This window comes from Pan paniscus, chromosome 5, assembly GCF_029289425.2.
Source record: "Pan paniscus chromosome 5, NHGRI_mPanPan1-v2.0_pri, whole genome shotgun sequence".
In the NCBI taxonomy this organism is placed as follows: domain Eukaryota; kingdom Metazoa; phylum Chordata; class Mammalia; order Primates; family Hominidae; genus Pan; species Pan paniscus.
Window position 1 is genome coordinate 172,371,652 of NC_073254.2, and position 23,457 is coordinate 172,395,108.

The 23,457-nt window shown below is 40.5% G+C and overlaps 1 protein-coding gene across 20 annotated transcripts in view; it reads right to left on the bottom strand.

Moving 5' to 3' along the window:
* Positions 1-23,457, bottom strand: part of SYNE1 (spectrin repeat containing nuclear envelope protein 1) — a 519,329-nt gene that overhangs the window by 228,873 nt on the left and 266,999 nt on the right. For all 20 annotated transcript variants that reach the window (XM_055114235.2, XM_055114240.2, XM_034963099.3 and 17 more), the window contains 12 exons: positions 21,748-21,930; positions 18,266-18,409; positions 17,767-17,922; positions 16,015-16,179; positions 13,629-13,801; positions 10,978-11,131; positions 8,122-8,265; positions 7,181-7,345; positions 3,452-3,769; positions 2,383-2,538; positions 2,057-2,227; positions 818-1,144 (listed from right to left, as the gene is read on the bottom strand). In XM_055114235.2, the coding sequence (XP_054970210.2) occupies positions 818-1,144; positions 2,057-2,227; positions 2,383-2,538; positions 3,452-3,769; positions 7,181-7,345; positions 8,122-8,265; positions 10,978-11,131; positions 13,629-13,801; positions 16,015-16,179; positions 17,767-17,922; positions 18,266-18,409; positions 21,748-21,930 (2,256 nt within the window). The remainder of the gene's footprint in view (positions 1-817; positions 1,145-2,056; positions 2,228-2,382; positions 2,539-3,451; positions 3,770-7,180; positions 7,346-8,121; positions 8,266-10,977; positions 11,132-13,628; positions 13,802-16,014; positions 16,180-17,766; positions 17,923-18,265; positions 18,410-21,747; positions 21,931-23,457) is intronic.

The following is a 23,457-nucleotide window of genomic DNA, read 5'->3' on the forward strand; positions in this document are numbered from 1 at the left end:
TATTTAAATCTATCAAGAACTGAGTGGCCAGGAGGAAGAGGTTGTGATTCTTATGTGGCCTCTTCAAAGACAAGTTGTCAGGCTTGGCAGAGAAGCCAAGGATAGAAATAGACATTGGTTGGAAGAGGCCGTCACAAAAGCTTCCAACAGGGAAAGCTTTGGGGTAAGCCAGCACACTGTAATCCTTAAAAGGTATCACTCAATCATCCAGATCAAATTTATTACACAAATTATTCCACATATAAGCTTGCATAATTGCTTCAAAAATTTGAGTGGGTGAAGTACCTGTGTCTATGTCATGTATAGCTATAGCCACATCACTATTTATTCTTTCAAAAATCAGTTTCTAAGGTACTTAGCTCGAGTTTGTTAACTAGAACTTATTTTCTTATAAATATGATATGTCATTTTCAATTTACCATAGGTCAGTTTCTAGCCTTAGGTACCAGAAGATGAAGGGAAGCCTCAATATGGGAAAGATATGGGATCCTGATGCCAGCAAGATTTTACCTGGAGGATCCAAATACCTGGCTCACGCATTGGGAAAGGTCTTCATTGATTGACAGATACGTACAATCAATAAATATATTGATACAATCTTTGAGTATCAGATCTCTGAATGCAAAAATAACTCTGAGGTAGTGGATTTAACCCAATAAATCTCCACAGGTCATGGCATCACTGGTCAGCTGCAGAACGGACACATACGGGATGCATTCCAGCAGCTGTTACGGGTGACACCCAGCAAGAATCACCTCCCTCCCATTTGGTCTCTGTGTGACCTCTGCATGCATCTGTCAATGAGTAAACACACTACCTTGTATTTAGATAACTGAGCTTTTTTCTCATATAATTCCATTTTGGGTTCTTCAGGAACATGTAGGATTTCCTGGTATTCTGCTATCCACTGTGTCAGTGCTTTGCATTTATCTGAGAATTCCTTTGCTAAATGAAGACCTTTTTCCAGCGTCATGTGTTCTTTCCGGACAGTGCTGGTCAGTTCCTTCAACTGCTCCACGTGATCATGAATCTCCTTTCTTAACCTCTCTGCCTCGCTTTCCTCCAAGTATTTAACAGCCCTCTCTCCTTTCTCCCGGGCCGATTTTAGCAAACTGTGACCTTTCTCCATGTCTTTTAGCAAAACCTGAAAAAGAGAGTGAGTAGGAAGCAAAGGTAGTCTTGTTTCTTTTCTTTTCTTTCTTTTTTTTTTTTTTGAGATGGAGTTTCACTTTGTCACCCAGGCTAGAGTGCAGTGGCACAATCTTGGCTCACTGCAACTTCCGCCTCCTGGGTTCCAGCAATTCTCCTGACTCAGCCTCCAAAGTAGCTGGGACAACAGATGCGTGCCACCATGCCCAGCTAATTTTTGTATTTTTTAGTAGAGACAGGGTTTCACCATGTGGGTCAGGCTGGTCTTGAACTTCTGACCTCAAGCAATCCACCCACCTCAGCTTCCCAAAGTGCTGGGATTACAGGTGTGAGCCACTGTGCCTGGCCATTTCTTTTCCTTTTAAAGAAAGGTTTCTCAAGGCCCATTTTTAAGCCCACCTACTTCCCTTTAAAATAAGTTGTTGACATTCATAACCAGATTTGACGTGCCAGGAATCAGGAACCCTGGCTTCTTTATTTCAATATAGGTTCTAAAAGTCTTGATCAATATATCATTTCCAAATCAGAGACTTGAAAAAGAACTTGATGTTTCTCTCATCCTTAGCAATCTCCTTCTAAAGACCTGAGTTTAAACTCTGTACAAGCACTGGGCCATTAATTTGAGAGAGATAGTTTTCTCTTAATATTGAAGTGTCACACTGGAATTCAGTGAAGACTTTCATGGGTGTCCATGTGTAAGTCATTCTGATAACAACACATCATCAATAAGTGAAAGCCAGCTTTTGGCCTTAAAGAGCCAACTTAGTATTTCAAGTAAAATGATGAGCTCAGGATCACCAATCATAATGGTTGGGATGATCACCTGTGTTTCCAGTATCTATGCAGGAGAATGGGGCAGCTTGGTGAACGGAAAGGTTGGATACAAATCTGAAGTATGCGTGCCTACCTCCAACGTCTTCAATTTATTCCCCATCATTGCTGTATCTACTTTGTCAATCTTGGTAGCCACATTCTTGAAGTTTTTATGAGTAGAGCCATACCAATCAGAATAGGAACTGAGGGATGATTCTGATTCCTCCAAACTCTGAATCTCTTCCTCCAGGAATTTTATTTGTTCCTATGAAAGAAAAGAGAAAATTGAATGGTGAAGTAAAGGCCTGTGCCAGGGCCTTTGTTGATGAATATGTATCTTCACTGGATGTTAGTGAAAGGAAGGCTATTTTGGCTGGCGAAGTTTGCTGGTCTATGCTGAGCACCTGGTGACCCACTCACCAGCACTTGGAGAAGCAGGGCCTGGTATCTGGAAGTCAGCTGGGTGGCCTGGCAACCCATTCTGCTGTTCACGTGGCTCTCGTCCAGTATCTCCTGAGCTCTAGCTCCCACTTCCTCAACTTCATCTCTGTATGCAGTCACTTCTTCGTGCCACTTCTGAAATGACAAAGTATCGAAGGGAAAGATTCAATCTTAGCCATTCGAATAAGCCAAATGTATATCTTCTTATAGGAAATGGTTTCAGTGTATGTTTAGAAGATGTTTATTTTGAGATTTAATTTTGAAAATGCCATATGTTATCTTCATAAATATTATATTACAACAATGTGATACAAACTGTACACTTGAGTTGGATAGTTTTCTGTATCTATTACACTTCAATTCAAAAATTAGAAATGAAAACAGGCCAGGTGCGGTGGCTCACGCCTGTAGTCCCAGCTGCTTGGGAGGCTGAGGCAGGAGAATCGCTTGAACCCAGGCTACAGAGGTTACAGTGAGCTGAGACCGCACCACTGCACTCCAGCTTGGGCGACAGAGCAAGACTCTGTCTCCAAAAAAATTAAATAAAATAAATAAACATGAAAACAAAGTGGCATAATTTTTTAGACCTCCTATTGTACCTAGATCAATTTTAAAATGGGTGGATAATGAAAATAAATTCCTAAGGCTCAAGCATTATTTTAGATGTGTGCACTAAAATTGCATAAAACTTAGAATAAAACTAATTCTCAAGTACTATTTCAATGAACTATATTAGAGCAATTTCATATCAGAACCATAAACTTAAATTATTGTAATACAAGCATTCATGTATCTTCACAAAACAAGGTAATAGGGTATGGAAAGAAAATATAAAATGGTTACATTAAACTACCTTGTATCAAAGACTAATTTATGAAATAATTGCTGTAAGAGGAATACTCCATTGTGATTTATTTTAACTTTCTAGGTAATCAAAAAGATTTTGCAAAGCCTAAGCTTTGGATAAAAGTTACTAAATATTTTAATGAAACAAACTATGCAAGGTAACTGTAGCTTTGACAAAGATCAGTTATAACATGAGTTATACCTTCATCTGATGTAATTGTATCTCCTTGGTTGCCCTGTTAGACTGACGTCTGGTCCTGGGACTAACTTTGTCCTCTGCTGTTTTGAGCCATTCATCTACTTGCTGAAACTTTTGCTCCATTAGCCTCAATTTGTTCACCACGTTATTGAACTGAGTTCGGGTCTCGGACAGCCTGTGCTGGTAAGCCTGCCAGTCTTGCCGGAGAGACTCTAAAGCCCGGTCCTCTGCCTGTGGGATACCTGATGGGATCACATCCTCTCTGGTGTGCAGCACTGAGTTCAACAGGGCCTGCCCCTCTGCACAGTGTACCTGTAGCTCCTGCAGAGAAAAAGGTATGGCTGTCACTCTCAATCATATTTCACACTTGCATGGGTTAGCATGTCTCGCCCAAGCCAACTGTGCCCACTTGAACTTCTCATTAGAAAAAAATGATTTTATTATGCCCTATACAAAAATATGTCCCTAACCATATTTTCTCCGAAGTCAGAAGGATTCCTAAAACTTTTTCAATTAAAATAATCAACACACACACACACACACCCCAATATTTTTCTCAATCAACAGTTTCCGAAATTTGACTTTTTAGCTAACAGGCAAAAACACTTGTGAATAAAGGGCTATTGTTTAAAAGAATGACCTAGGCTTATTATAGCTCATAATCTGCTTAAAGTGACTTAAGCTTCTTGCTTTGACATTGAATAGCTCAGTGCTACATTTGTGACTGAGAAAGAAACAATGAACCCTCTGCTTGCTAAGGAGGAATCTTTTGCCAAAGCTGTACTCTAGGCATTGTGGTGGCCAAGAAAATTTGAACCTGGAGAGTGCAGGGCACACAAACTTGGGAAATTGGTTCATCACACCTGCCCACCAGGTGCTCTGAGGTGCAAATAAATTTCCTCCACCAAAGCCTAAGCCCCAAAGATTTACCCTACAAATTTAGTATAAATCAAGTTTTGAAGAGCATATGCTATTTTTTATAGGACAAAAAGAATCTTATATCCTTAAAGATGTTGGTAAAACAACATGGCACACTTATATTTCTGGTGATAAACATAAATCTATACTGTCACTTGATCTGATCACCCAAAGTAAAATAAATCAAGTCAAATCCCATCAACAATGTTAAAAATATCAGTATATATAGTTAAAACATAGTATTTCTCAATACTATATTTTAAAAACCACTTAAGATTGCTAAAATATTTTTCTTACAAAAATAACATTCTCACATGGTTTCAACTAATAGAAAATTTTTCTTCAAATATGATGTCACTTCAAGCATGGTATAATGTAAAGACATATGCACATGGAAAGAGAAGAACTATAGATATACATGGTAAAATGTTAATCAAATTGGCAACAAATACATAAACTTTATTCTAAAATTCTTAGACTTTTTTTCAAGATAATTTTTTATAATCATTTTCCTAATTCAAGGTTGGCAAACTTTTTCTATGAAAGGCCTGATAGTAAATAATTTGGATCTTGTGGGCCATAGGTCTCTGTTGCAATGACTTAACTCTGCCATTGTAGTATGAAAAAAACCACAGACGATACATAAATAAATGGGTGTGGCTGCATTCCAATAATATTTTATTTAAAAACACAGACACTGTGGCCCTGGACAGTAGTTGACTAATTTATTAATCTTCTCAACATCTTTTCCATAGTTCATAAATAACCACTTTATCTATTATCCAAGTTAAGATTCTATTAAATAAATTCTCATATATCCCAAATTTCAAGTCTGTATTCTGAAGGAAAAAATTGTTCAATATTTAAATAAATATATATATAATATTGTTAAATATATAAAATCTATAAGTAACATAAATGTGTGTATATAATATATTAAAATATATTAATATATTAAAATATATTAATATATTAAAGATATTATATTAAAATATATAAACTATATATATGTTCTATGACCCAAACTAGGCCTTCAGGTTATACAAAATAATTTCTGAATATGTTCCACACTACTGGCCAATCCCTACACCATGTACATGCTACAGAACATCAGGATCCTGAAGAAATTCTGCTTTGTGGTTGCAGCATCACAATTCTTCACCACTGCTTCCTGCCACTAGCATCTTCCTTCTTTTTTAACCTTTGTGGTGGCTCACAATAGAAAATGTAAGAATTAATCCATGGTGAAATCAGGGGGAGGTTAGGTTTGCACCACATGAATACCGGCTTAAGTGAAATATTTTCTTTTGACCAGAGCAACAGCAACATCTGCTGGTGATGGGTAACTATTGACTTAGTTCTACACAAAAGCACAGGGAGCTCAGCATTTGCTTACCAGTGATGTTGGTAGTGTAGAACTAAGAAGGGTTATGTAAAGAAAATAGTCAATTCTAGTCAAATAAATTACAACAGCTAAACCTGTGGATCCTACTCTTTGGAGGCAGGATGGATGAGACCCTTAAGTAAGCTAAGGAAATTGTGACCCTTCTAACTTTTAGTATTTACTTACTTCATGAGTAGACCGTATATTTAAATAAGATTTTCTTCCGTTTTGGTTAATCCTTACAACTCTGTGGATGAAATTGGGTCAGAGAAGTTGTTTCTTGCCTGAAGTCACCCAGTGTTGGGTCCCACCAAGGATTAGAGTCCCAACTTCCTAATCCCAACCCCATTCTCTTGCCATTATACGATTTCCAAGACCTAGTAGAAAAAGTCAGAAATTTTATATGTGACTGATAATCATGATGGTCCCTGATTTTCCCACCTTGTCCAAGCTGTAGGTAAAACTTATCCAATCCTGAACCAACTCTAATCAGGGCTGATGGCACATTTGTAAGTTCCAACACATCACTGGTGGGACATAAAGTGGTCTCATTGGCCTTTCTCCATCTTCTGCTGTTTGTTTTGTACATGGTGGCCCCTTCTTGATGAACTTCCTTGATGCCTACCTATTCCTTAAGGTAAGATTATGGGCCCTTCTTTGATGCTACCATAAGACCCCTTACATTAGTCTATTAATGTCCTCGCCATATTATTTATAATCACCTTTCTCTGGGTTTGTATTCTCATCAGATTTCAAGTTCCTTGAAGACAGGAATCATATCTTAATCATCTTTACCTGAAGTAGCTAGCAAAGTATCTGTACTGTATTAAGTATCCAGTAAATGCTGAATGAGTAAATAAGTATATAGGTTGTGACCACTTTCTCCACCATGTCTGGCATCTCACCGTGAATTATGGCCTGCTGGCCTGGGCACTAACACTTATTTTTTTTTTAACTTCTCTAATTCCTTCTTCTAGAACTCTGAGCCCGAATCTGTACCATCAGCAATGTGGTAGGTTTTGCTTGAAACTACATGGCTCAAGATATTGCCACTAGTTTGACTTTGTGTCACCTTCTAATGACTTCTGCTGCTGTCCCCCAGATCTGATTTGATCCCTTAGGGAGAAACAGGCAGGTAAGCCAGACAACCCCATCAATTAGATCTCTAGCCATTCGTCAGGGCCACCCTAGCAGCTCTATGAATTCCCCAAGTGCTAGTCCTGTCCTATCTAAATTGCCTACAAAATGATGTCAACTAGCACATACTGCTGAGGCCTCGGAATGTTCTTGATCAAACCTTATGGGGATTGCACTTAATGTGTATCAGCTAGCCACTGGACTCAAGGTTTCTATTAACTTCCTATTGCTTAAAATAATAATTCCATATTCAGAATGAAGATTCCTTTGTTTTAGGATAAAGGAGGCTTTACCTGAAGATCACGCAATGTTGTCTCATGAGTGTGGGCATCACCTTCAAGAACTGAATACTGGTCGAGCTTTTCTTGTTCTTGCCCCAACCAAACTTCAAATGCCTTTAGGTCTCTCTGATACTCTTGGTGCAGGCGGACAAGTTTTTCAGACTTGGTTACGGCTTCCTATAATTAGCATTTAAAATAATAAGATAGGAACACATTACTTTATAAAGCATCAATGTGCTGTAATTCACTTTTGTAATTTTAGAAAAGTATAATTATTGAGACATTGGAATATGAGTTATTTCCTAGAATCATGAATCTTCAAGATTTATGTAAAAATATAAAAACCTAATATTTCAGGAATAAAAGTGTTATTAATTATTTTGTTGAATTAACTACATGATCTCTGAACACCTTATAAAATGTAACAGGGTAAGAAATGAATTCACTTTACTAATTTCATAAAAATTCACTTTTGCTAATGAAGAAAATTGAAATTCTTATATTGTGCCTTAAATGAAGATTTGGACTTACTGTGGATTAAATTTTCCATAGTAGAATGTGCTCTGAAAAAGCATATTTATTTTCTTTGTGAGGACTAAATGAAGAATGATTAATACTATCAGTGATTATTTCCCACCTTAGAAAACTCTCATCATCAGACATAATAAGGCATTTATGAGTCTTCAATTGAAGCTGTCCAGAATTTTTTTTAAGTTGGTACATTTCTAGGAATTTTTAGTTGAAAATTATCTTACTTTCATAGCTTTCATAATACTAACAATATTTGAAGGTTTTTGATTTTGCCAGTAATTCCTTTAAAATACTAAAAATTCGTTTTGCTTTTGTTCTGTTTTCCCAAGCCTGTCATTCTTGAACATAAATGAGTCTTTAAAGGAGCACAGCTCCAAACACTCCCCTTTTGGTGAGTCTACAAGGAAAGTGCTTTGTCGTACCTTGGCCCTCTCTTGGATGGCTCTGTATCGTTCCTGTAGATCCTGGAGTTCTAGCTGGGTGACATAGTGTTCTGTCATGCCAGCCCCTTTGACTTCGATGGTCTCCAGCAAGCTGCTGTAACTCAGCACTTCTTCATTTAATAACTAGAGAGCATTTAAGAAAAATAAAGTGGCCATTCATGCACCATCACATCAACGACACTGCTAAAATCAAGATATTTTAATTGTACAGTTGACAAGTGACCTCAGGTTATCTATTCGTCCATCCCTCCATCATTTTATCTATTTGACACAGATATGTGTGTGAATGCATGGATGTGTGTGTGTGTGTGTGTGTGTGTGTGTATTTTATGTCTGGTCCAGAACTTTCTCTAACATATGAATTACCAATTAACTACTTTATATTTCTACTCTTAACATTTCAAACTGATTATGTCCAGAAATGGACCCCTGATGTTCACCCTATCCCTATTCTACCCCAGCCCCCATGAAGCCCCCTTCTCTTTCCATCTCTTTTCAAACAGCAAATGCCATGACCTCCCACCCAGACGGTCAACCCAGAACATGGGAATTGTTCCAGCGTCCTCTCTAGCTCTCCGTCCTCTTAACCATTAGGAAATCCTGTTAGCTCTACCTCCTATTATACTGCGACATCTGTCCCCACATCTCCTGCAAACTCCCCAGCCCAGGCTGCCCTCCTCTTTCACTTGGACTTTGCAGTGGTATCCCAGGCAGATTCCTGGCCACCAATTCTTTCCCTGTCCCTTATTTCATGCTCCACACAGCAGTCTAAGTGATATAATGTCTTGCAATTAAAAGTTGAATCATGTCGCTTCTCAGCTTAAAACCTGGATTATCGTCCCAATGCTGCCGGGATCAAGTGGAAAATCCTCAGAGCAGCTGGCATGGCAATGGAGGATCAGGCTCTGTCTCTCCATCAAACTTCCCTTGCAGCCCCTCCCTGCCTACTCTCTGCTGCAACAACACCTGCCTGTTTCCTCACAGCTCCCCACTGCACCAGGATCTTTCCCTCCACAGGGCCCGAGGACCTGCTTTTTATTCTATCTAGAACGCTGGTTCCTCAACTCCTCCCCAGGCTCATTTCTCTGGCTTAAATTCTTTAGTGCATGGACTATATGTCTGCTGTTTCAGAGAGGCCTTTCCTGTCCCTCTCCCTTGGCCTCAAACAAGCTGTATGAGCCTTTTCAAAATGATTCTCTCTCACACCACACTACTTTTTTTTTCTTCATAGTACTCAGCAGTTAAAATTATTTATTTGTACATTTATTACTGAGTGCATGCATCCCCACTAACATACGCTTGACTGTTTTTACTGCTAGAATCGGGCACAATCCCTACATGTAGCAATTTCTCAATAAATGTTGATTGAATAGATGAACAATCCAATTAATTAAGCAATTAATTATTATAACAGATAATACATGCAGGTATTTATGAAGCAGATAATTATAATTATATTATTTTATGGATGCATAAATGAGACCCAGAAACATTAAGTACCTTGGCATAGGTCACATAAGATCATTTAGTCATTTAAATAACTTTTATTCAGTGTGTGTTCTGTGTCAGAGAGCCAAGTGTTGAGGATATAAAGAAAATTAAGCATCTCTATTCACTGAAGGAGAGGGACATGCAAATATATATGAAATTGATAAAGAGCTTTGAACCAAGGGCTATGAGAGAACAGAACAATGAATCAAGCCTGAGCGGTGGTGGTGTAGCATAGCTAAAATGACTTCAAAATTCATTCAGAAAGGTAAGTAGGAGGTTGCCAGGGGCAGAGACAGAGCAAGGACCTTCTGTAAAAAGAGAAGAGATTATGCAAAGACACAGAATTGTGAAGATTGTGGCATGTTCAGGAGATAGTGTGAGATTCAGCAAGGCTGGAGAGCGCAAGGGAGGAGGCTGGGAGCATGAAGGAAAGGAGCATGGCAGAGGAGCTTATTTCCATTCTTACAAACCAGGCGACGGAGATTGAGCTTATACTGTAGACAATGGGAAGCCAACACAGGACCTCAGGCAGGAAGTGAGACATTCATCTTTATAGGAGATAACAATAGATGGAGGCAAGAAACAAGGTGAAAAATTAGGAGTCTGTTCCAGTTCAGGTGAAGAGGATGGATCAGTAGGACCTAGTGCCAGATGCAAAGTGGCAATGAGAAAGAAGGCACTGAGAATAATGAGGTTTCCAATGTAATATATTCAGGGTGAGGTGATACAAATGAGCAGAAATAGAGAATGTGAGAGGTTAAAGGATTTCTGTGTAGAAGATCACAAGTGCTGTTTAGGATAATGGTAAGGGGGTGATGGAACAGGCTGACCAATGATCATGCCCTGGAGTGAGGCTGCAGCTATAAACCAAAGGACTGTAAAACTTCATGTTTGAATACTACTGCCAATAAGTTTTAAGAACATGCCATTATTTATTTATTTAAAAAAATCTTTCCATGTAGTACTGTACTAATGTAAGCATTATGACGAATGCACAAAAGATAACACAAAGGGATGTGATTAAAAAAAAAAAAAAGGAAGACTTCCTAATGATGAGCAGGCTGAAGACATTAAAAGATATTTCATGGTGCTACATTTTAAATGGTTTGTATCATAAAACATGGATCTACATGGTTTTCCTGGAAGGGAAAATTTTCACTCACTAATAAAGTAATCACAAATGAAAGTCCAGTTTAAGAAGCCTTTAGAGATTACACTAAAAGCCCCAAACGTAATTTGCTTATGTGCACTGTCCTAGGGTACATGTAATCCCATTTTTGTCTGACTGTGGCATTCTAAAGAAGCCTGTGAGACAACAAATGGAATCTGAAATCCAGCTCTCACCTTGGCTTTTCCGAGCATAGTTATTTTATCCTGCAGCTCTGCATGCTGCCTTTCTGATTCATTTAGGTTGGCTTCCATACTATCCATCCAGCCGGAGAACTGTCGAACGTCATCGTGATAACTTGTCCATTTGGAGAGAGCTCCTTCAAGTTGGCTGAAAGGGATTTGAAAGGACAATAAATCCACATTGAGAATCCTTAGGAGTCTAAAATGTCATTGTGTCTGCTCCATCCACTCCAGTAAGCAAGGGGTCAAGAGATCAGGAAGAAGCTTGCTTGGGAGTGAGCAGGCTGCCCAGGGCTTAAGGACACTGAGTCCAGGTCTGAAGGGCAGCCTCAGGAAGCAAGGAACATTTAAACCCAGGCCAATATGCAGAAACATGGAACTAGCTATCAACTCAAGAGTCAGCGGCTGGGGGGACACGAGACACTGGGGGAGTCTCAAAGGCAAAACTGAGAGAGATCCCCTGAGTGGGTCTTTTCTGGAGCCAAAGCTCTGGGCAGGGAGAGAAGCAACACTTAACTCTATCAAACTGAGCAGGACATTCAGAGCAGGAGAGAAAAATAAGAACAGTAACCACCTAACGTGAGATTAAACATCAGAAAATCGTAATGAAATAAAAGGACAATATTTCCTGACTTGGTCTAAATATTAAAACTTAATTATTTCTTTTATCGATAAATTAAGCACTTCCCTTGCCTCAATACACATGCTAGTTTTTTTTTTTTTTTAAGACAAAGTCTTGCTGTGTCACCCAGGCTGGAGTGCAGTGGCGCAATCTCGGCTCACTGCAAGCTCTGCCTCCCGGGTTAACGCCATTCTCCTTCCTCAGCCGCCCGAGTAGCTGGGACTACAGGCCCCCGCCACCACGCCCGGCTAATTTTTTTGTACTTTTGGTAGAGACAGGGTTTCACTGTGTTAGCCAGGATGGTCTTGATCTCCTGACCTTGTGATCTGCCCGCCTCGGCCTCCCAAAGTGCTGGGAATACAGGCGTGAGCCACCACACCCGGCCTACACATGCTATATTTTAAATTTCATTAATCAGGCCGGGTGCGGTGACTCACGCCTATAATCCCAGCACTTTGGGAGGCCAAGGCGGGTGGATCATGAGGTCAGGAGATCAAGACCATCCTGGCTAACACGGTGAAACCCCGTCTCTACTAAAAATACAAAAAATTAGCCGGGCATGGTGGCGGGCGCCTGTAGTACCCGCTACTCGGGAGGCTGAGGCAGGAGAATGGCGTGAACCTGGGAGGCGGAGCTTGCAGTGAGCCGAGATCGCGCCACTGCACTGGAGCCTGGGCGACAGAGCAAGACTCCATCTCAAAATAAATAAATAAATAAATAAATAAATAAATAAATAAATAAATTCCATTAATCATTTCTTCCTAATTGTACTACCAGGTTTTGGGTCCTTTTGTAGCAGACACTGTAAGTGCTCCATCCATCCATACACCCGGATCACACCACTGCAGCACAGTCCAGTTGGACTTCTAATTGCTCCTAGATCTCTTAGCTTGAAGACATTCTCTAGTCCCTGATGTACTCTCAGTTTGAGGGCAGTATAGGCACAGGGGAGCCTCACCCTGAGGGGCAGCCCTCAACTGCTCTTCTAATTCATATGAGTTTGTCTCTAAATACTCCAGATCCCCTGCCCTTGGATGGGATAACTGAGGCTCACACTGTATACCAGCTCCCAGCATTGCCTGACTGGATTAAGTTGCAGTTGCTCACAACGGTGGGCAACTTGCTTGATAACATACCTGATATGGTTAAGCTCTGTGTCCCCACCAAAATATCATCTTGAATTGTAGTTCCCATAATCCCCACATGTCATGGGAGGGACCCAATGGGAGGTAATTGAATCATGGGGGTGGTTTCCCCCATGCTGTTCTCGTGATAGTCAGTGAGTGTTCATGAGATTTGATGATTTTATAAGGGGCTTTTCCCCTTTTGCTCAGCACTTGTCTCTCTTGCTGCCATGCGAAGAAGGATGTGTTTGCTTCCCCTTCCGCCACGATTGTAAGTTTCCTGAGGCCTCCCCAGCCATGAGGAATTGGGAGTCAATTAAACCTCTTTCCTTTATAAATTACCCAATCTCAGGAATATCTTCCTAGCAGAGTGAGAACGGGCTAATACAACACCCTTTACTTACTGCCCTCCCCCTGCCTGCCATTTCTTTCCCACTCCTCTATTTGTATTTCCTGGGTTTACCTCCCAAGTCCACTACTTGGTTTTAATCCTTATATTTTTACATTATGAATCTTTTTTTTTTGTATTTTTATGTTAGCAACAACAACAAAAAGAAACATGCATTTTTAGTTATATTACCACATTGGCACAGTATTCAGGTCAATCTAAATGTGAGATTACATCTGCCAGTTTCTTTTGTTCTAATAAGAAAAAAGAAAGAAAAAGAAAGAGGAATCAAGAGAAAAGGGGGGGGAAGGAAGGAAGAAAGGAAAGGGAGTGAGGGAGGGAAGGAGGAAGGAGGAAGGAAGGGAGGGAGGGAGGGAGGGAGGGAGGAAGGAAGGAAGGAAGGAAGCAAAGGGAAGGGAAGGGAAGCCGGCCTTAGGAATGGTCTGTTCAGTAGTATTATATTGATCTTTTAGTAATAGCTTCCCCAGTGCTTGGCTGTAGTTTCCCTCACCTTTTACAACGAATCCCTGCAGACAAAAGGGATGCCCACATATCCTTCACACTCTGCAGCTGCTGCTGAATAGTGGGAATGCCTTCTGGAGAAGTATTCTGAAGGACAGATTCTCCCCTGGTCACTATCATTTTCATCTGAATCTCTTTTTCCTGTTTGACTGATAATAGAGCCTGTGAAAACACATACAGAAGTCCTTTGTCATTTGTATGTTTAACATTGCTGGCTTTAAATATTGCAGAGCTCCTAAAGATCACAGAATAATATGCAATTGTGCCCAGCCCTGGAGCTCCCAGTCGGCTGAGACAGAGGGTAGGGAAGTGGCTTGCTGGTGAATGCCAGTCACCAGCTACCCGCTGGTTTTTACTAAGTGGCCTTGGTGTTGAAGGTCTCCAGTCTTCTCTGAATAATCCCTTCCTTCCAAAGAAGTTTTACTTTACTGGTTTTAACAAGGGAAAAATATAGTACAGTAGAATTCATGATTTCTCAAAGGTTATAGGATGAAGAGCTTATAAATGTTATGGTCTCTATAACCAAAAAACCCCATAGAAATAGATTATATATTTAATGTTCTTCGTAAGTACTATTCTTTTTCTATGTGAGAAGGAAGTTTCTTCTTTTGCTTTTTTTAGAGACAGAGTCTATCTTTCTCTCCCAGGCTTCAGTGCAGTGGTGTAATCATAGTTCACTGCAGCCTCAAACCCCTGGGATCAAGCGCTCCTTCTAGCTCAGCCTCCTTGGTAGCTGGGACTACAGGCATATGCTGCCATGGCCAGCTAATTTAAATGTTTTTTTTTTTTTTTTTTTTTTTTTTTTGGTAAAGGTGAGGTCGATGCCCAGCCTGGTGTTGAACTCCTAGGCTCAAGCAATCCTCCCACTTCAGCCTCCCAAAGTGCTGGGATTGTAAGTGTAAGCCACTGCGCCCAGCCAGAAGGAAGTTTTAATTCCAAGTTATAAAACTGATAATGTTGCCTAAAAGACAAAGCTTCATCTCTCTTTATGATGTGGTTCTTGCCAACTTCCAAAGCCTCAGCTTCAGCCACCCATTGCCACCAGTTTCTGCTGTGGCAATAAGCAACTGGTAGAAATTTCTCACACACTATGCTGTTCTTTCCTCTGGCTGTTCCTCACACTTTTCCCCACTCTGGCACCATTCCCAAGTCTCCACCCAGTTATCTTTGCCAAAATAATTCTCCCTATCATTCTTAAAAACTTGGTTTTGCCCGGGCGTGGTGGCTCACCCTGTAATCCCAGCACTTTGGGAGGCTAAGGTGGGCAGGTCACCTGAGGTCGGGAGTTCGAGACCAGCCTGACCAACATGGAGAAACCCCGTCTCTACTAAAAATACAAAATTAGCCAGGCATGGTGGTGCATGCCTGTAATCCCAGATACTTGGGAGGCTGAGGCAAGAGAATCGCTTGAACCCAGGAGGCAGAGGTTGCGGTGAGCTGAGATCACACCATTGCACTCCAGCCTGGGCAACAAGAGCAAAACTCCGTCTAAAACAAAACAAAACAAAAACCAAAAATAGAACAAAAACTTGGTTTATAGCAGGGCGCCGTGGCTCACACCTGTAATCCCAGTACTTTGGGAGGCCAAGGCAAGAAGATTGCTTGAGTTCAGGAGTTCAAGACCAGCCTAAGCAAGAAGGCAAGACTCTGTCTTAATTTTATTTAAAAAAAAATTTAAACCCCACACAACTCGGGTTACCTATCACACTTCCTAAGAAACCTCTCCCAACTTTCAACCCCATCCCTTCTGCATGGTTCCACTCCTGTGTATGTCTATAACACCATAAATACATCTGCATCTGTGGTTGTTGTCTTCTATATTTCGACCTCCAACCTCAGACAGTAAAATCCTTGAGGAAAAAGACTATGTTATTCACCTTTGATTCCTTGGTGTCAAGACAGAGTGCCAGTCTCCTAGAAGGCACCCAGTATACAAATGAATGCAGATTCATTACTTTCATCACAAATGCGAAACGGAACTCATAACTTGGGATGGGAGGAGAATTGGCTAAATACAGGAAGACAAGTGAGTTGAAAAAGATGGAAAATGTTTTGCCCTATAAAATGTTTCCTCAAAATATTTTCCCATAATGAATATGTCTGTGATCTCATTTAAAACTAGCCTCTTAACAAGTGATCATACAAGTAATCACATTCGGGCTTTATTTTATTTTATTTTTTGGAAAACATCCGGGGTCAGATGATTCAGGAATTCTCTGGTATGTGCACCCAAGGCAGACAGCGTTGCACTCACAAAGCATCTGAGATCTATCATGGAGAGAATGTGACATCATCACCCCAGGTGGATGGAGATGGGAAATTTTGAGAAAAACAAATTCTGTAGGTTGGAGATATTTCTATGTAAAGATGCACACCTCGAGCTTGAGCGTCCTGCTGTCCAGCACACTTTTGTCAGATGTCGGGTGGCAGTATGAATCCAGCATGTGAATCGCATCCGTCATCCAGTCTTGTAATTCTTTAATCCCAAGAGAGAACTGATTGTGTTCTGCAACAATTCTATCCAGTCTTGACACTTTCTCCTGGAAATGACAGAAATGGTTTTCGAGCTGTCCATCCCACGGAGACAAACTGCAAAGCTAACGGTTTGTTTGAAACAAAGGCAATCAGTCATGGCCTCATACGCTGCACAGATACGAGGCAAGTCTGGCCTAAATCTACGAGATATGTCAAAGATCTTTCTAAATCATAAAACTATTAGAATAACTGGGTCAAAAGCAAAAAAAAAAAAGTTACAATTTTATGCCTCTCCAATTCTTTATGACTATCATGATTATTTTAAATCAGTAAAATTTCTCCCTAATGCCTTGTCTGGGAGACTGGTCAAAGTAGTTTCTAGTTTTCACATATCACATTAGGCTCACCTGACACAACAACCCACATGACCTACATTGTAGCCAGAGTTCTAAAAAAAAATAATCTGAGATTTTTGTAATATCTCTAAATTTTAAAACATGGGACCATACATGTGGTTTTGTTTATCAATTATAGGTTATATCTAACACAGTGAAGACTTTGCAAGAATAATCTACAGCTCTCAAAACATTCATATATCGATTACTTTTGGTATCTAAGTAAATACAAAGGAATGGAAAGATGTTCTTCATTCATTCTAAGATGACTCATTCCTTATCTTAACTTAGATATGTGCCAGATTTTATAAAAACACCCAGAATAACAATCATAGAATAAAAATTGGTGTAAACATAGACTATTTACTCCCAGACCTAAGCTAGTGTGACCGCCTCAGTGATGTGTATTGAAGACCCAAACGAGCAGACCCTCTGTAAATCCACACTTACAGAACAGATGAGGCCAAATTAAAGACTAAATTATACCAGTGTCCCTATATTCTAACACCTGAAAGTTAAAAATATAGGAAACAAAGGTTATAAGCCACATAAAGCTCAAGATAGGTCTGCAACACACAGTTCAAAATGGGTCTACGTTACCATCTACGTCAAAATGGCTGAATGTTCTAAATGAGATTGTAGTAGGATTCCATTTATTTTCTTCTAAGCTATTTGAAAAGAGGTTTAATCAGTTGTCTGAACCATTGCCAATTTTGAGCTCTGCTCTAGAATCTGAACTGAAACTCTCAATCAACACATCCTTGACTACTATATAATGAATGCAAAGATTCAGATGAATTTTTAAAAAATATCATTATATTTAATCTAATAAAATTTAAACTGTTTAGAATCCATGTTTTTTCTAAAGTAATTTAATCTGGGATTATTTAGAACAAAAACTCTGGGATTATTTAGAACAAAAAAAATCATGTTTATGATTTGAGTCTTCCAAATCAAAGCCCTGGGAAACATATTTCAGTATTAAAAGGAATATCTTGTGCAATAATGAAGACTGAAAGTCTCCTCAATCTTTGAAACCTCCTTCGGCCTTTTCAGAGAGCCACATCAAGCTGATGCAACAACAATGATGAACTCAGATTGCAAGGCTAAGGAAACAGCACACACGCCCCTTACTGCTGACCTGGAGACCCACACTGTGGGCGGGTCAGGATGCAATGCACACCCTGCAGAACCTGCTGCAACTCCAATTTTGCGACATCAGTATCACACTCACACACAGCACGTGCCAGGCATTACCTTTGTTAAATTGCTTAGCGCTAGATACTGAGAAGACAGCTGCGACACTCTGTGCCTAAAGCTCTTGCTGGCAGCTTGTCCTTCCCACAGCTGCTGAGCTTTCTCTTTCAGCCTGTTGAGCTGAGGCTCGTAGCAGTGTATTTCCTCAAGGACAGACTGAAAAGCACAAGCAAGTTACTATTCAGAGGCTGGGGAAAAGCACATCGCGGACGAAGCTTTGGCCCAGAGAACATGGAAATCAACACTGGCAGGCAGTCCGTGTACCCTGGAGGCTTTATTATCTCCAATCTACACACCGTGGAGCACAAATCATGGAAGGAAACAAATAATACTTCCAAGGAAAGTCAGAAAACATAAAATCCACCAGAAATGGGGAAAAACACACTATGTCTCACGGCAGCACAGTCTAACTCAAGGGTGCTGAGCATGCATCTGTAAGGTCGACAGAGGACGGACAAAGACTAGGTCAGATGGGGCTACGGGGAGGCGGGCTCATCACCTGGAGCTTCTGCTGCTCCCTCCTCTTTGCTGGCAGATCATAGAGGCGATTGCTGCTTTCATGGACCATCTTCTCAGTTTTACTCAGCCAGTCCTGGATAGGCTCAGCACTTACTTCAAAGTCCTTCATTTGGATCTTTAGATTCTGCAAGGTTTTAGATAGTGTCCAGGACAAGAAAATATTTTAATAGCAAGTCCAAGGTCCTTCACTTGGCATTCAAAGTCCACCCAGGCTGGGCACAGTGGCTCACGCCTGTAATCCCAGCACTTTGGGTGGCCGAGGTGAGCAGATAGCTTGAGCTCAGGAGTTCAAGACCAGCCTAGGCAACATGATGAGACCCCGTCTCTACTAAAATACAAAAAATTAGCCAGCCATGGTGGGATGTACCTGTAATCTCAGCTACTCAGGAGTCTGAGGTAGGAGAATTTCTTGAATCCAGGAGGCAGAGGTTGCAGTGAACTGAGATCATGCCACTGCACTCCAGCCTGGGTGACAGAGGGTGACTCTGTCTCAAAAAAAAAAAAAAAAAAAATTCCACAAAAAAAAACCAAGCCCGCTCCAAAGTCTGAAACACTCCATCTTTTACCTTGGCACAAACACAATTTTTGAATATCCTTTAAGAACTTTTTAGGGTTCTCCTTTTGAAAACAGAATTTTTCCCCCCTAACTCTCTGGCCCACTTCTGAGATCACACCCATTTCTCAACTTCTAGAGCATTTGTTGTCTATACCATGCCTATATACTTCATCATAGACTAGGTTGGATTGTGAATTTTCATCTGACACAGGTGTGCCTTGTTTCCAGAACTAGACTGCAAGCTCCATGAGGGGAGGGCCTGGGTCTGACACTTCCGGAGACACACCATAGTACCTTACAGGAATGTAAAGAAATGTTAGTCAACATTTGGTTGATTTTCATTAATGAGGGTACAAGAAGTAGCATATCCATGTAGTTTACGTGATTATGTTGTTAATAAATAATTTATTCTGATTTATCAAGTGATAAGAAATACTAAATAATGTTATGTGCGTATCACATAAGAATGTCACAATACTTTCACAGTTACTATGTAGTACCCTAGGTGTAAAATGTGTTTGATAAAGTTTTATATGGTACTGTCTAACTTTAGCAAAGGTGTCTGCATCTACTGTCTCTTACTTATAAAGTGGTAGGTGGACGTGAATGTGAATTTGTTATTTATGTTACCCTGTGAGTCAACTAAAGGCTGTAAAAACAACCAGTACTTTAGGTAGTATTGTCCAAGAGGGAGTACATAAAGGTTAGCTGAAGAATCTAAGTGGCAAGAGCTAATGAAACTTATGAGAGAATAGCTCAAGGTTCCACCTGTATCTGGTCTGGGACATCTACAATATGGGGAAAATCACATCTGCCTTACTCACCTCTGAGGGATATGGGTTAGCTGTAAGAATCCTTTGAAAAGTTAGTATCTCACAAGTGTAAAATACCAAAATAACTTCTGGAGTATTCTACCAAAATTTAGGTTGCATGAAGGCAGGGACTTGGTTCTGTTTTATTCTCTGCTATAGCTCCAGAGCCTAGACTAGTCCTTCGCAAATAGAAGATGCTCAACAAATATTTGTTGAATAATTAAATTCATAAATTCAAGGTGTTTCCATCTTCCTGTTACTAGAGCCTCATGGGGCCACTTGATATGGTTTGGCTGTGCCCCCCACCCCCAAATCTCATCTTGAATTGTAGTTCCCATAATCCCCATGTGTCTTGGGAGGGACCCAATGGGAGGTAATTGAATCATGGGGGTGGTTACCCCCATGCTGCTGTTCTCATGATAGTGAGTTCTCATGAGATCTGACAGTTTTATAATGGACTTTTCCCGCTTTTGCTCACACTTCTCCTTCCTGCCACCATATGAAGAAGGATGTATTTGCTTCCCCTTCTGCCATGATTGTAAATTTCCTGAGGCCTCCCCAGCCCTGCAGAATTGTGAGTCAATTCAACCTCTCTCCTTTATAAATTACCCAGTCTTGGGTCTGTCCTTATAACATCGTGAGAATGAACTAATACACCACAAAACAGGGCAAATGGGGGACCATGATCAGGAATTGAGGTTCTAAAAAGAAAGGAGATGAGAGGGGAGGGGAGGAGAGGAGAGGGGAAAGGGAGGGGAGGGGAGGGGAGAGGAGGGGAGGGGAGGGCAAGGGGAAGAGGAAGGCAGAGAGAGAGGGGAGGGGAAGGGGGAGGGGGAGGAGAGAGGAAGGGGTTGGGGAGGGGACGGGTAGGGAGAGAGGGAGGGGAGAGGAGGGGAAGGGAAGGGGGAAGGGAGGAGAGGGGAGGGGAAGGCAGGGAAGGGAAAGGAAAGGATAAGAAAGGACAGGAAAGGACAGGACAGGAAAGAAAAGGAAAGGAAAGGAAAGGACAGGAAAGGAAAGGAAAGGAAGAGAAAGGAAGGGAAAAAGGAAAGGAAAGAATCAAATAAAACAGATAGATACCTATTCTGAGGGGAACAGCAGATTAAGAAAACAGGCAATTCATGACCTGCTCACCTACTCTTGGGCATCTCTTGAACTAGATAACCTTGTAATCAATGCTAAATATGCTACACTCAGCAGCTGATGCTTCAGAGCTCAGACCACATAGCATTAATGATCCCTGAAGGATTAAGGAAACATTTCTAGGCACAGTGGTTATCACTCTGTTAAATGGAGGATGCTGGCCATGAAAAAACAGTCACCATTACAAAAGAGAGATCAATGGTCTTGGATCAGGATAGAATTGAGGGAATACACATTTTCTCTTACTGAATATTATTTCTCTAGCATTATCTTTTTCCAACCTTCATTAATAATGATCACAAACAAATGAAGGATCTATTCTGTCAAAAAGTGTTTTAAAAGGAAAAGATACCCTCTATCCCTCTAAATTTTCCTCTGAAAGAAGAGTCGATACATAAAATAGATAGTCTCAGACGGAAAAAAAATAATTATATTGTGGCAGTAATTATTTTATGGTTATAATAGATTCATCTTCTATTGTGTGTGGAGAAAATAAAATTATATAAACATTGTTTCTGCATACTTAATGCCTAAAAACCTACTACCTGGTATTTGCATTAGTTATAATATACACTCTCATCTGCAGCATTTTGCAGCTTATGTAGATATTCCTGATCATTCTCCTAGACCACCTTCCAGAATTGAGACAGTTTACATGAAAGGCTAAGTGTTCTGCTGAAATGTAAAACTGGCTGTTCCTGCTGGGAGAGTGCAAGGCCAAGTCAGTGACAATAGACCCTAACATGCAGGAAGCTACTTAATTCTTCAGGGAGGCTCCCACTTCTAGCATTGGGCTATTCCTTACTGTTAGCCCATTGTCTTCTTATGTTCAGAGAGGGGTAACCAAAATCATTGACAAGGGGGCTTTGATATACAGAAACTGTGATTTCACTAACAACAACAACAATGACAAATAACACAGAATACTTCCATGTGGTTGGCTATATATACCTCTAGAGCAGATTCTTTTTGGTGGAGATTTGAATGAAAATTTTTCCAATCTTCTTTTGCAGCTGTAACTTTGGCCTGGATTCCTTTCGCTTTCTCTTTGGTCAGCAGGGTACTCAGAAGTTCCCCTTTAGACAGCATCATGTTTAGCTTGTGCTGTCCATTTTCACTTTCTGACAAAAACTCCTATAAAAGAAAATATAGAATTAGCCATAATGAAAATATTGTGTGTTGTTTCTGTTTTTTCTTTTCTTTTTTTTTTTTTTTTTTTGAGATGGAGTCTCACTCTGTCACTCAGGCTGGAGTGCAGTAGTGCGATCTCGGCTCACTGCAGCCTCCGTCTTCTGGGTTCAAGCAATTCTCCTGCCTCAGCCTCCCAAGTAGCTGGGACTACAGGTCCATGCTGCCACACCCAGATAATTTTTTTGTATTTTTAGTAAAGACGGGGTTTCACCATGTTGGCCAGGATGGTCTTGATCTCCTGACCTTGCGATCTGCCCACCTTGGCATCCCAAAGTGCTGGGATTACAGGCGTGAGCCACCACACCCACCTTCTATTATTTCTTAATAAAGTCAAAGAAAAGGAAGTAAGCTCTTTTTACTGTATACGTTAAATGACCCAGGTTATCCTTTAATAGTCAAGTTGCAAACTACTTTATTTACCAATCTAAATTCTGACTTGTCTCAAAAAGGTGGTGAGCGATCTCATAAAATATTAAAAATTTGATAAAAATAATCAGGAGAAGAAATGAAGACCAAGGGAAGATAAGAGTTGTAAAATAAAATAAACTCTGGCTATAACTCGTTTACAAAACAAATGCCTTGTAGTTCCATATAGTTGGTGGAGCTGGATTATGATTTTGGCTCTGAGGATCCTAGCTGCCGAAGTAAAAGAGTAAACACAACCAGGGACAAGACTCGCAGAGCCCACTGGATAAAAACACACAATCTGCTCAGCAGAAGCACAATTCTCCCTAGGAAAAGACAGCAGATGAATTTCCGTGGGGAATCTTATTCAAATAAATGCTATTAAATGGAGCAGATTTCATTATTAGTAGCAGCTTATATAAAAAAATAACAAGAGAGTGTTTCATAGGGTTGTCCTTATGAGGACAAGTCAATGACCTAGTGCCAAAGTGTAGTTTAATAAAGTGTAGCTACGGTATATACTTTTCCTTTCATGTGGCTAGATCTCAAAGAATAGTCTTCCTCTAGAAAAATGGGTAGATTCTGTATTCTACAGTCGATTCTCAATATTTTCAAGTGCTAAAGAAGAAATTGAAAGCACAAGCTCAAAGTTACTTATTCTGACAAGAAACAGAAGCACAGATATTTTGTCGTAGATTTTGATTAAAGAAACTTTGCCAGGACATTTGTCTTAATGGATGGCCATCCCTGTCCATGGAGTCATGCTGTGGCGGGAGGGTCAGAGAAAAGGCCAAAGGCTATCCTCTAAAACAGTACTAGCCATGCGCGGTGGCTCATGCCTGTAATCCCAGCACTTTGAGAGGCCGAGGCGGGCACATCAGTTGAGCCCAGGACTTCGAGACCAGCCTGAGCAACATGGTGAAACCCCGTCTCTATCAAAAATACAAAAGTTAGCTGGGTGTGTTGACGCATGTCTGTAATCCCAGATACTCAGGAGGCTGAGGCAGGAGGATTGCTTGAACGTCGGAGGCAGAGGTTGCAGTGAACCAAGATAGGGCCACTGGA